Source organism: Tyto alba, unplaced genomic scaffold (assembly GCF_018691265.1).
Source record: "Tyto alba isolate M040663 unplaced genomic scaffold, T.alba_DEE_v4.0 Super-Scaffold_28, whole genome shotgun sequence".
Taxonomy (NCBI): Eukaryota; Metazoa; Chordata; class Aves; order Strigiformes; family Tytonidae; genus Tyto; species Tyto alba.
Genome location: NW_024881302.1, coordinates 9014735 through 9028735, shown reverse-complemented (window position 1 = coordinate 9028735; position 14001 = coordinate 9014735). Strand labels below are relative to the sequence as shown.

At 38.5% G+C, this 14001-nt stretch overlaps 1 protein-coding gene across 2 annotated transcripts; it reads left to right on the top strand.

Moving 5' to 3' along the window:
* The first annotated feature begins 39 nt into the window (after window positions 1-39).
* Window positions 40-13896, top strand: LOC104357886 (putative short-chain dehydrogenase/reductase family 42E member 2). 2 transcript variants are annotated; one of them, XM_032983528.2, is made up of 15 exons: window positions 40-143; window positions 615-831; window positions 1308-1494; window positions 2370-2431; window positions 3203-3590; window positions 4122-4217; window positions 5192-5249; window positions 5903-6021; window positions 6979-7054; window positions 8477-8559; window positions 9810-9947; window positions 10968-11033; window positions 11705-11768; window positions 12472-12545; window positions 13150-13896. In XM_032983528.2, the coding sequence occupies exons 5-15, from the start codon at window positions 3249-3251 to the stop codon at window positions 13396-13398; spliced, it is 1365 nt and encodes a 454-aa protein (XP_032839419.1). In that variant the 5' UTR covers window positions 40-143; window positions 615-831; window positions 1308-1494; window positions 2370-2431; window positions 3203-3248; the 3' UTR covers window positions 13399-13896. The 2 variants fall into 2 exon arrangements, with proteins under 2 accessions (XP_032839419.1, XP_032839420.1); XM_032983529.2 differs by lacking the exon at window positions 2370-2431.
* The last annotated feature ends 105 nt before the right edge of the window (window positions 13897-14001 follow it).

Sequence of the window (14001 nt, the reverse complement as noted above, 5' to 3'; positions counted from 1 at the left end):
GTAAGTTTACAGAGACTCTCATCATAGCCTTAAATTTACAGGGTGCATAGGACATCTTACAGCAACCCTAAAAGAATAAAACATTACAGGTAAAAGACAGTATACGGTGACAGTGAACAACCAGAATTACCACTGCAGCTTATGTGAGTAAAGATTTGTTTCACTCTCTTTTTTTTTTCTTTTCTTTAAACAAATAGTTCTGTGTGCAGTGAAAGCAGTAACACCTGGTCTCTTATGGATTTGCATTGTCCTTGTCCGTGCAGACTGAGCTCACACTGTACGTCTTTCCTTAGCAGGGGCACTGCTCAGCCCTCTCTCCTATTCCTGACTATCTGTTGTCAGGAAACTTAAAGAAACTCAGTACATATGAGACCTTTATCCAAATTTGATTAAAACTGGCCAAGTTCACAATTTATCAATAGAGAGGTGCAGCTGACTGACAGACAAGCAGGCACTGCAGGAGGTACTGCGTAAGCCTTGTTTCTCTAGAAATGCAGAACAGAAAACCACAAGTGTAAAGTTACTTCCCAGCGTGAGCATTTTAACTATATGCAAACATGTAATTTGCTTTTAGATTAGTTATTTATGAATCTTTCATATATTGCTTTTATTAGACTAATAGCTCAGGACTGCATCCCAGATCACAACACCACTTTTCAGAAGAGACATCGGGCAGCTGACTGCAGCCCAGTGAGAAGCGCAGGCTGTGGCCTTTTTGGATTCTCGTCAGTAAGGACTAACTGAGGAATTCTCTGGCTTTGTGGCAGCAGGTCCCCATGCAGTCCCACCACTGCAGTGCTGTAATGGCATACCTCTGATTTGTTATTTCAGGTAAGATGCTTTTTACATCACTGTTGTAACAGTACTGATTAATACTAACTGGCTTTGTTCAATTGATTTATCATTATTGCAAATCCAGTATTTAAAGTTTTAAGACAACTTTTAGTATCAGTTGGAATAGCCAGCTGTCTCATTTCTGTCAGTCTTTACTGAGTCTTAGATTAAGCTGGCTGTTGAGTTACTTATGTTCTAACATAACTGCAAGTGTATCTTTAAATGATTAAAATTTAATATGAACATTCAGACATGGCACAGCTATAACAGAAGACGTAAACGGGTTCAAAGTTTAATTTTCGCTTGGGATGGATAACTGAAATTCTGCAGCTCCTGACCCTTTTCACATCTTCCCAGGCACAAGTGACCACAGAGCTGAACAGAGACCCGCTGCAGGCTCAGGAGGGCGGGGACCTTAATGCTTGTTTGTTTATGATTTTGCTTCCTCTTCAGACATTCCTGCTATTTTGCAGGTGTTTCAGATGCTCTGCACATCTCTGAGCCCCCCCCATGTCCTGCCACGGACTATCCAACCGGTAATCAAGAGATGGTGTTCTTTTCCTGAACAACTTGTTCAACAGGCACCTCAGTGTGGACGGACCCGAGGCACTGACAGGATGCTTTCATGCAGTGGTCCTGGTGGAGTGAAGACGCACGGAGGTAAGAGCCACCATGGGATGCTGTGGGATCCAGGGATGCTGTGGACTCCCCAGGGATGCTGTGGGATGAGCAGAATACCAGGGATGCTGTGGGATGAGCAATATCCCAGGAATGCTGTGGGATGAGCTATATCCCAGGAAGGTTGTGGGATCTCAAGATGCTGCAAGATGAGTGGGACCCAGGGGGGGCTGTGGGACCCCACGGGGGCTGTGGGAGCCCGGGAGTGCCGTGGGATGCCAGAGATGCTGCGGGATGAGTGGGACACGGTGGGGGGGGCAGAGGAAAGCTGCGCTGCGGGACCCCAGGGAGCCTGGTGCAGCCCATATGCGGGGCCACCCGCGGCGGGGCGGGGGCCGGCGGGGCCGAGCGCCCAGCCGGGACGCGTCTCGGCGGTGCCGCGGGCTCTGCCGGTGCCGGTGCCGCGGGCTCTGCCGGTGCCGGTGCCGCGGGCTCTGCCGGTGCCGGGCCCAGTGCCGCGGCCCGGCCGGAGCCCAGCGGCCCCGGGGAGGGGCAACCGCCCCAACGGCCGGTGCCGCCGGGGGAGCCGGGCCGGGCCGGCGGAGCGGAGCCCCAGTTTCCTTGGCTCCCCTGGCAGCGTGCTGTCCCTGGCACATTTGCAAGTGAGATGCAGAGAATACCGGCCGGAGCTCGGGTGACTTTTAATCTTTTATTGCGGCACAGGGAAGGGATGTGGGTAACTAAGGAAATCGGTGGCTGCAGCCTCGAAAATGTGTTGTCTATCAGGGATGAGCCCTTGACCACTGTTGTATGGATAGAAAGAACCTCCACGTTTCAGAAATAAATGATTCACTATTACTTTTTTTCTTACTATACTCATTGACCCCTTCTGTCACATAGCAATTCTTTTATTCTAGTTCCCCTGGAAAGTGAGGGATTTGATAGCCTTGTTCTCTGATACACCTTCTAAAGATACAAAGTAAGTATCAGGCATTCCTCTTTCCTCCTGAAATCCTCATCTATCTCAACTCCATCGCTGCCAAGGATAAAAACACAGTCTATTCTAAATTTACATTCAGCCACTGCTACTAAGAAAGGAGTTGAAAATACTACTTTTCTTGGATGTCTTGTCTGTCTTTGTGATAAGCCAGGGACAAATGTAAGAAGCATTAAAGATCTCTTTTGCTCTAAGGGAGGTTTTGTTCTGCTTGGCCCTGCTTGCTTGTTTTTTAAGCACAGAAACTTAAATGCAATTTCTTCATCATTAGTGTTTTCCTGATGGTTCAAGGTTTCAAATTCAGGTATGGCCCTATGTCACTTGTGACGCAAACCAGAACACATTGAACTAAGACCAGGAGATGCATTTCACATAGGCCACAATTTCTCTTCTGGTATTAAAAAATTATGGTCTGTACCATTATTCCAATTTTGACCCATTTGTGGAAAACATTTCAATTCATGTTATTTGCATTAGGGAAATATTTACATTTTTTTAGCTTTTATTATTCTGGATACCATTTACAAATAAATATTTAGTCCAAAACATGCAACCTTTGTTATTTGTTTTCAGGATGCTGTCTTTAATATAGTATACAGACATTTTAAATGTTTGTAAAATGTGACAATTATGATTAAACAAACTCTTAAACAATCCAAGCAGAAAATTTAAATGGGTCTTTCAAAATAAATGTTTGAAATCCGGAAATTTTGTAGCTAGTGTTTTGCTTTTGTCTTTATCTCTCTTAAACAGGTTGCATTAAAGGAAAACTTTGCTGCTGTGAGTAGAGCTTGTTAATATGAAACTCACTGGAATCGTCTGCATCCAGGAGCGCTATGGAGCAATTTTCAACATGGAGGAGAAATTGTTACATATGTCTGGTAATAGAAGACAGTATTTCAGTGACAGAAAACTTATACGGAGTCGGGTAGCAACACCCTGGCGCCAAACCTCTAACTCCAAAGTGAATGGAAATGCTGGACCACTGAGAGAAAAAAGTATGAGAGCAGTGGTGACAGGAGGCGGAGGCTATTTTGGATACAAACTGGGATGTGCTCTTGCCAACGCAGGAGCTTCTGTTGTTCTGTATGATATACACAAGCCTATCTGGAAAATCCCCGATGGAGTAGTGTGTATTCAGGTATGATAAATTATATTTTCACAACAGTCAACGTTAGTTCATTTGCCTTTTCCATAGTGTCTTAATAGATTTCACAGAATCCAAATACCTAATTGCAAGTGATTGCAAATTTCAATAACAATTTTAACTGTGTGAATATCCCACATGATTTTTTTGTCAACTGATTTAAGTATATCTGAAATAAGGAAAAGAATTAAACCTGTAATGTGTAGCACAGAGTACCCACTTCACCTCCTGACTCTGAAGTACTCCTCAGGACCCAGTCACTGCCCTCATCTGTGTCTTAGTTTAATCACCTTTAGAATTAACATAGGGGTATTATGGGCTTAATGAATGTTTTTAAAGTCCTTGGAGTTCTATGGAAGCAGGTATGATTATCAGCAAGTACTGAAATGGGCCTAGTTTTCAGTCCCAGGATGTACAGTATGTATAATTAGATATATGCATTCCCTCTGTGCTAACCCACTATATGACAAATGCTAACGTGCAGCTTTCATTTCAAGTCCAAATATCTCTTCATATGTATTACAGGCAGATGTCAGGGATTATGATGCCATATTTGCAGCCTGTGAAGGGGCTGACTGTGTGTTTCATGTAGCTTCATATGGAATGTCAGGAAGAGAGCAAGTGAGTCCAAATCGGTTTGTATTTTTCTGTGTGACTGTCCACACTGAGGATAAGAGACTTGGTGCTGTAACACTGTATGTTAGGTTTTATCTCTAGGTTATCCTGAGAGCCTGAATCCACATTTTGGTAAACTGTTCTGCACAAACTGATGGACTACCTGCAGGCAGTCTGCTTACAGTACTGTTTTCCTAGTTGTGAAGTGATCTCCTCCTCACTAGAGGCTTGACCAGCACCCTGGGAGGGCTTCTGAGTTGGAGATGGCATTGAAGAGTTCTGAAAATAGTGTGAGGACAAAAGGAAAGACAAGGGAGGCTGGCTCCCTCCAACCCCTGATCTTTCCCTAAACGCCTCACATGGAACTCCTAGCTGTAAGGTCACTGGGAGGAATGAAACCTGAAGTAAATTATAAATTATTTTCTATAACTAAATTATAACAGTGGCTGCATTTCAAGTCTTAGTTGTTTGCCATTAGTGGGTAAAAAGCTGTAAAGGATGTATTGATGTAGGAGTCTGAGCTACAGTTTTTATAATTAAAGTTACAAACATACACACACTCCCTTTCTTGCCTTACTTAATACAAGGAATTTCAGTAATTACCTTAGTTGGATAGAATAGCTTATTCAAATATGTTTGCAACTGAGCAATGCATAGTCAGAATTGGTCACACAAGTGCTACTGAAACATGGATATTTAACATGTTGCTGCAAGATGTGTAATCACTGGAAATGTGTGTTCAGAAGCACTGCAGTTCTCTTTGCTTCAAGCAGACTACCCTGTAAAAATACAAGAAAAATACCGGTGGTCTTTAAAAATAATGGTTTGACTTCTTGAAGTCTGAAACAGCAGTCTAAATGACCTCTTTTTATAATGAAAGCACTAAACTCAGTACCTTTATTTGGGGACATTTATAACATCTTCCTATGAATTTAAAATGTATTATTATTTAAAAAGGCACAATTTCTTTATTTTCCTAGTTGTACAGAGAAGAGATTGAAACTGTAAACATTCATGGAACAAGATTCATCATCGATGGTATGTATCTAACCTTGCCATTGGGTATTAGTATAGCATATCATAATATTATACTACTTAGAAAATGACAGTTGGCTTTTTTGGAATGTGCTATTCTTTATTAAATACTTTACATTTTTGGCAGAAGATGAAGAAACATGTCAAGTTTTTTTTATGCTCGATTCTGTCAGGGGTGTGATACGAGCACCAGCACTGTACTTCCAACTATTTCAGCTTTTCATAATCACATTTGACCTGACGTCAGAACCTGTATCCATGTAAGGAGTTAACTATTTCCACGTGTATTTTGTAGCAGTAAACCTTGTTGCTATCAAATAGATTGTGCACAGGTAGTGGGCAGCCCTTGAAGCTGATGTGCTGCTAGCCACCTGCCTGGCTAGAGCTGAAGCCCATCGCAGTAGGCTGGTAGCCACCCTCCCAGGGCCATAGTGTTGCCCTGCAGCATCCAAATTAGGATGTGCCAGATTATGAAGCACTTGGTTCTAAACTGATAGCGTCCCTTTAAGCATGCTTTGCATTTTAAATCACCCAACCATAAAATGGAAGGATTTGTTCTTTTAAGATGTGTCAGTTTCTCAGAAAAAGCTCACGCAAACGTTTTCCCATATTGTTTCATTTTCCACTAAACTAATTTACTTTACACATTGCCATAGCCTGCAAGCAAAGGAACATCGCCAGACTGATATACACCAGTACAGTAAATGTGGTGTTTGGAGGGCTTCCTATTGAAGATGGTGATGAGGAAACTGTGCCATACTTTCCAATTGAAAAGGTATTTTGGTTGCATTATATTTTCAAGTTTCATCTTTGTTTACTTTCTTGTTTCTGAAAAAGCCTGGAGTTTTTGTGACCATGTTTTGCCTGATGCCAGAATCCAAGTACATGAAAGAAGAAAGAAAACTCTTTACACTCTTTATAGATGCTACTCACAACCTTGACACGGCACTTTTATGTACATTGCAGTGTATGTTTCTTTGTTTCCTATCAAGGCCTTGCTTTTGGAAAATAAGTCATACTGTGTCCCGTTAACATTAATGAAATTCCACCTGGACACAGGGATTGTGTTATATGGCTTGGTTCCTCTTTAGCCATTTATTATTTATAAGATTTTTCAGTTTCTCCCTTATTGGAGATGACACATATTCAACATAGAGCTGATATGGAAAAGCAGCCTATTTTTTATGGTTTTATTGCATTTATTCAAAAAGGAGAAAGTACTTCTGGGTGCTTTACATACACAGTTGGTTTTTGTGTCCTCCTCTCTCCATCAAGTACTTCACAGTCTTTTAAGAAGCAGAGATGGATAGAGAAAATATTGAATAATATTTTTAATAATATATCAAATAATAGTTTCTCTAGGACAGTGCCACAAGAAAGAGAACAAGATAATTCAGATCAATCATAATGATTTTAAAACTTGGCTTTTGACTTTTCCGTTACCTGAAAAAGAAATCCAGATTACAAAGTAGTGATCAATTACATTCTTGGCAGCATTCAAACCATACATATATTTATTGCTTCTCAAATGTGCTGAAATTAACTAGATTTGCATAAACAAAAATGCTTGCTAACCTTAGCTATCTGCATGTGTTTTATCCTAAACTAATACCCAACATCTTCTGTATTTTGAGATATTTGTTGCAATCTGCTAATTAAAAACTAGTGGAGAAGAGGTGCCCTTCTGCCCTCTCATTTCAAGAATAAAAACATATTTGCTTTTTCTCTGTAGCATGTTGATCATTATTCCAGAACCAAATCAATTGCAGAACAAATGGTACTAGCAGCTAATGGAACTCCACTAGCAGGTACTTTTGTCTTAGCATGAATTCATAGTAGAACTTACTCCTCCTCTTCCTGTTCCTCACTAACGTTCTGTATCCCGTATCAATCCTTAGTGGACAAGCTTGTGAATTGTGCAATCATGAAATCAACTTATCTACCCCCCTCTCACAAAATAAAAGATTTTCACTTTGTTTTTAAATTCCCACGGTGTCCGTAAAAGGTTTTAGCATGGTAGCAATTAGTTCAGTATGTTAATTGAAAAGATGAAGACAGCTATAAATTAAACAAAACCAAATGCTTAATGTCGCGGTATTATGCAACATAAGTAAAACATGAATGCTGATTAAATTGTTAGACCTCCTCCCCCCCCCCGTTACATATTAAAATCTGAGGAAGCCACCTGATACTATAGCCTGGAATTATTTATTAGTGCTTCCTGAAGTTTTCCATGTTGAGGAAGCCAGTTATACACTTGAATACGTAAGCTCACCTGTGAGATACTATTAACTCTCAGTGAAAAACAAATTAATGCAAAGTGCAACATGATTCTATGTGACCAAGTGATACTGAGCTAAATTTAGCTGTAGACAACTTACAGAAAAGACTCTCTTCACCTGATACCTGCAGAGAGCTATCGAGAGATATAAAGTCATTGATGGACATTCCATCCCAACAGAATTATTTTGTTTAAAAAAATAAAGGGTTTTTTTCCCCTTATTTCCTCTTCACGTCAAAGATCCTCTTAATTTTAGGAGCAATGCACAGTTCTGCGTTTGTCAATAGAAGTGGAACCAGTCAGTGTTCCAAACAGCCCATTTTGATCCTGTGCCATAGCAGGATTGAGTATTTTGCATGTTTTCAAATACTACTAAGAACAGTTATTAGCAGATGATGAACCAACCAACTGATATATTTGGGACTGGATTTTTATGATGGTCCTTACTTTCTCCCACTGAAATTACCAAGATCTTCTACAGCACTTCAGTGGGAGCTGGCTGTGCCTACTGTTGAAAACCTTTCAGCTCTATCTTGTACTGCTAGCAAGTCACTGTTTCCCATCCATAATTTTGTATGAGATCAGTTGGTTTCATTCTACTTTCCTACCAATAACTTGCTCACTTCAGCAAACTCGTCACCACAGTCGGCACATTTACTCACTGCTCTGGTACAGTGACAAAGGACTGGTGAGAGAAATTTTGAAATATTTGGTAATTTCTAGGAATCAAACTATGCTCACAGGACTTCTCTGAATCTTATATTTCTATTTTGCATGTTCTTATTCTGCCAGCTTAATATCCGACTTTTTGGTATGTATTATTTTTTAAGATGGTGAAGTTAATTTATTTCAGAGTAAGTTCTGCTACCACCATCTTTGGTTCATACAAAGAAAGATACAGTGTAGTCATGTGAATGTCACTTAAGAAGGGTCTTACCAATTCTTCTAGGAGGTGGAATACTCTATACATGTGTTCTTCGCCCACCAGGAATATATGGACCGGAAGAGCAAAGACACTTGCCAAGGCTAGCAGTACGTATTTTAATTTTTTAATCAGCAGAATTTTCTATGATATACAACAGCTTCACTCATTTATGTTATAAATTGACTGACTTTCTTACTGGGCATCAATTCAACGATTCAATTGTCTGCTGAGGATGATGTAACTTTGTTTAACAGGAACTATATTATATCTGTAAATAATGTACAGTACATTAAAAAGCTTTTTTTTGAAACACAAACACATGTTAAATCCAGATTTATAATTTAATTCTCACTATAAGATTCAAGCCAATCTATGATATTTCAAATGTCTGTTTGCATGCAACTTACACCAAATGGTTTAAAATGTTAATTAGAAGAGATACAGCAAAATATCTTATTTCCAGTCTCAACTATTAACAGCTTTCACGATCCAGTGAAACATGTTAAGGAGCTGGAAGCACCTTCTGGTACAATAGGTTACTAAGGGTAAACAGCTGAGGTGCTCATGTTTTACTTTTTTACTTGCGGCCTTTTAACCTGTAGAACTAGTACAGTGTTTAGAATATGATCCCTGTAGAATTATATGAGTCAGTCAGTTATTTTGAAAGCATCAGTACAATATAAAGTTACGCACAACTTGGAGGAAATAATAGATTAAAGCTTACTGCATAATAAATATTTTTGGTTTGTGGCTGCGGTAGGGGATTATATAGAAGTCAGACAAAATATACTTTATCATTTTATAAATAAAATAATTTTTAAGAATGGAAAATGTCATTTTAGTTAAACCTGAGATGTTTGCTCTAGCCCTAGAAAAAATATAGTCTTTATATTTTTGTGTAAGAATTTAAGCTTATTTGTTGTGAGCCCATTTTAAGGCATTATGCAGCTTTCATATTTTGCAGTTTCTAAACTGTACCTGTTAAATTAAAAATGTGACACCTAGCATTACCTTCCATTTTCTCCCAGCCAAAGCTAGTTGTTAAATTTGATCCAATTTTGTAAATACTTTTGATCCATTTAAAACTGTATCTTACCTTTCCATACAGTATTTTAGTTATCCTTAGAACAGACTTGTATTTTTTGTATATTCAGGATGTATTGTGTTCAATACATTCTTTGATCCTTCCTCATTAATAATGTTTTTAGAGGTCTCTACACTTCTCTTAATTTTTAATTGATTCATGTATTTTTTTTTTAAGTACAGAAAAACCTACATTTAGCTGCACAAGAAAGTGCACTGTACCTCATTTTAAAACCAATTTTGCTTTTTTTTTCATGTTTGTTTATGTCTACAGAAGAATATTGAGAGAGGGCTACTTAGCTTCAAGTTTGGGGATCCTTCTGCTAAAATGAACTGGGTGCATGCAGAGAATCTTGTACAAGCCCAAATTCTAGCTGCTGAAGCTCTCACCCCTGAAAAGAACTACATAGCTGTAAGTAAACAATGAAAGCACCAGTTTGCATTTGACAGTGGATCCTGCCACCGTATCTTGTACTGTAGTAACTACTGTCAGAGCAGTAATTAATGCTTGTGTTATTGTCTTTGGCTTAGATTGTTGCCTGTATTTTTAGTTGACAAATGTGCTATGAACAATGTGGGATCTGGCAGCATTTGCTGTGCAGTGTGTTAAGAGTTGGAATAATCAGTTCTGTAAGAATATCTCCATCTTTGAATTTTTGTAATATAATATTTGCCATTTTTGGAAGATGAGCAAAGAATGTTATATATGCTATGTCAGAAATTAAATTGGAAGGTCAGGCAGATTTATAACATGTTCCCCTGTATATAGATCCAGACTTAATGTTCTGAACTGTGATAATCAGTTCTTCCCATACCATATGCAAAAAAAAGCACATTTCATTTGGATTCATTGATTTAAAAAATCATTGCAACTGTTTTCCTCCTTGTAAACACATTTTTTTATTTGAACTAGAAGCACTACCCTTAAATTATTATTAGAAAGATTTCTGAAGTAGATTAAACTACTTTTTTCTAAAACCCTACAAGCAAAAGAGAAAGAGGTGACTTATGCCTTGGTTACACAGATGGAGCCTTACAGATATCAGTGAGTCATAACTAGACTGAGAGCAGAACATGTCCCACCAGCTGTTGAATATGTATTAACAGCACAAGTTAGATATGGCACCACTTTCGGTGCATTTGCTAATCTCTGTATTGTCAGTATCACCCTTCTGTATAGACACATCTGTAATAAAAAATTTCTACCAAGGCATGTTAATCACATAAACCACTTGTCCACCAATTTCATTGCACACATTAGTGCAACTGATTGAAACACATGTAGATAGTTAGTTCACCTGTATGTACATCCATGCATACTTTATATTGCTGCATTATTTTTAAACTATTCACAAGGAGTGAGATAAAGAAAAAGAAGTCAATATATATGCAATATTATTTTTACTAACTTGTCTCTTTACCTCTTTAACAGAGTGGCCAGGTGTATTTCATTAATGATGGCGAAAAATTCAACCTTTTTGAATGGTTAACTCCACTTGTACGTGCAATATATACTTCATCTCCAAATACATTAATTTATTTAATTGTATAGAGCTCCAGCTTTGTGTGCATGTTACATTTGGTATGTTTGTTTTGGGTGTAAGAGTTCTGTTCTGAATGTGGATTTAATTCCTGCTTGAAGTTCAGTGTGAACAGCGCTGTAACAAAGCCTACCTAAAATATTACATTAGAGCAGCTGTCTTCACTGAGACCAAAGGACCATCTAAACTAGTATCCTCTTTTGAGTTGCCATTATCTTTGTTTCTTGGGTGCACATCTGTTAATGGTGGTTATTTTGGGTGGACAAAAGATATAAATCCTAATTATTAATCTATAATACACATTTTCAATAGATCATTTTATTGCTAATGATGGGTTCAAAACCATAAATATGTCACAATGTTAAATTAGGTATCAGCACACCATGACACTTCAATCGATTATTATAAACTTTTTTTTTCCTTTTTTTAAGACTGCCACTTGAAAATTACATAATGTCTGCATGTGACACGTAATTGAAATCCCCTGAAAACTCAAATAGTTTGACAAATAGAAATGATAATTTTTTCTGGTTTATCAGTAAATATTTCCACAAATATCTTCTGCATTGAAACTTTAAGACTTGTTTGAGGTTTCTGGCTTTTTCACTGTTTTTTAAATTTCTTTCAGTTTGAAAGATTAGGTTGCAGTAAACCACGGATACGTATTCCTACTTCCTTAGTTTATGCATCAGGTAAAAACATTTTATCAACATTTCTCTTTCCTTACCACACTATCCTCATTCCTAATCATAGTATGTTAGGGTTTTTTTAATTTGCCCACAATTTTCATTTTCATCTATAAAAATAATAAGCTGTGGCCTCATTTAGTGTGCAGTAGTTAGGGGTGCAGTTCAGCTCTATGCGGTGTGTTGAAAACAGAATGATCTCTTATTTAAGTCCCACAAAACCAGGTTTCATGTAGGATTTAACTCCACAGAGTTATATATCTGTTAATGGTATAAACATAAGAAGTTAAATGTAAAAATCCATGACTTCATGAAATACACTGAAGAGTATCTGTTTTGCTGCATGGGTAAATTTCTTGTTCTCCTGTACCCCATGCTCTCCAGAATCAACCCTCATGTGCAGCTAAGGCAGAATCCAACTTTGAATGTTTTGTTGTTACCACATTTTTATGAAGTCTCGTGATCTTTTCACTAGACCTGTCACCAACCCTCTAAACCCTTTTCACACAAGCACCCTAATTCAGGCTGACTGAAGTATTAAGATTAAATCCAACCCCAGCAAGTAGCCCTGTTGATGTTAGTGCCCTGAGCTCTTAGGTATGTGATGATCCTTCACTATCATATATATGTACAGTGTGAGATATGCCAAAATCATAATAGCATAGCAATTTACTATTCTTACCTCAAGTAGAAATCTTTCCTTATGCAGCCATGATAATGGAATACCTTCATCTGATGCTGAAACCATTTGTTGAACTGTCTCCACTGCTGACCAGAAATGAGGTAAAGTCTTTGTAAACTCTTAATTCTCACAGGATGCATACATGTGTTAATACGTAGGTACAATTTAAGATTAAGTCAGTAGAAAGTAAAATCTACCCAGTACTACTTCAGCCTCCAGTTTCCAGGGCAAATGTATGCGCCATTTTAGACAATATATTATGCTTATTACCATAATCTTTGAAAAGATAAGAACTTATGCTTGCAAACCAAGAGAGGCTGCCTCAGCTCCTTCCTTCCAAGGCCCCGTATGGCTTTGGCTGGTCAGCTGGACCCTAATTTCTGAAGATATTTAGGCACCTAAGAGATGGCTCTTGGCTGCCTCCTTAGGTACATAAACAAGTGCAGAACATTTTTTATGGATGTTTTCAAGGCTAGAAGATTCTGCTTTGCAGCTTTTGCTGCCTCTTTGGGCTTTCAAGATCCTCCTTTTGAGTGAACCATTTTAAAGATAATGTGACATATGTCAATAGGACACTGATATAATGTTGTGGGGTGGTGGGTTCATTTTACATTTCCTTTAACTGCACCTTTGCTACCATTCACAGACTTTGTTCCAATTTCCTGTGTTTTCATATCTTTGTATGTTGACTCTTTTGCCCTAAAGGTACAGAACATTTCTATAACTCATACATTTCGAATAGACAAGGCACGGAGTCAGCTGGGGTACAGCCCAGAGAAGTTTGCATTTGCTGATTCTGTGGACCATTACATTAAAACCAGACCAGAAGCCCAGAATCATCACATCTTCCTCAAAGTTTTGCTTTCTTTAATTGTTAGTTTAAGTTTGATCTTCCTTTCTTTAAGATTTGATGGCCTTTCAGTTCTGCATTTTTTTAAAGAAACACAACACTGACTTATAAACTGCATGTACTCAGTCGCTGTACTGCTACCTGGATCATTAAAATCTTCGCAATTGTTACTGACTCCAATAAACAGGCAGTTATTTTTAGATTTAAAACCAAAATTGTAACGTATCAGTAGCTGTACTTGAGAAATTAAAATACAGTAAACAATTACGGCTAAATCACTGAAACACACTGAAGTCAAGACTATTGCATCTGTTTATTTCACACCAAAATAAACTTTCTAAACTGACTGCTGAAGTAAATGAGAACCTGCAAAAAGAACAAGAGCTACAGCCAGCCTGAAGTGCTTCACCGGTGAAGAAAAATGGCTAAAATAAGGAGAAATAATGACCACAGTTCGCTGCCTTGGGGAACTGAGGAACAAGCAAAGGGACGGACAGAACTGATTACTGTAAATAACATATACCAGCTGTACAGAGAGAGTTCACACTGTGTGAATTTCTTTTGTGAATTAGTTATGAGGGAAAATAAAAGTGTACTCGAGACTCGGCTGCAGTCAGTCCTGTGCCTCTGTGCAGACTGTTCCAAAACCGCTCGTCCTACCCCTGGCGTGCAGAGCCATCTGTGACAATAACTGGCACCAGTTCAGA

Bases quoted from the DNA above. Each gene is read 5' to 3' on its own strand.
- LOC104357886 (XM_032983529.2), top strand. From the start codon at position 3,249: ATGAAACTCACTGGAATCGTCTGCATCCAGGAGCGCTATGGAGCAATT. The intron at 8,560-9,809 runs GTACGTATTTTA...TTATGTCTACAG, and splicing joins GACACTTGCCAAGGCTAGCA to AAGAATATTGAGAGAGGGCT. The intron at 11,769-12,471 runs GTAAAAACATTT...TTCCTTATGCAG, and splicing joins TTCCTTAGTTTATGCATCAG to CCATGATAATGGAATACCTT.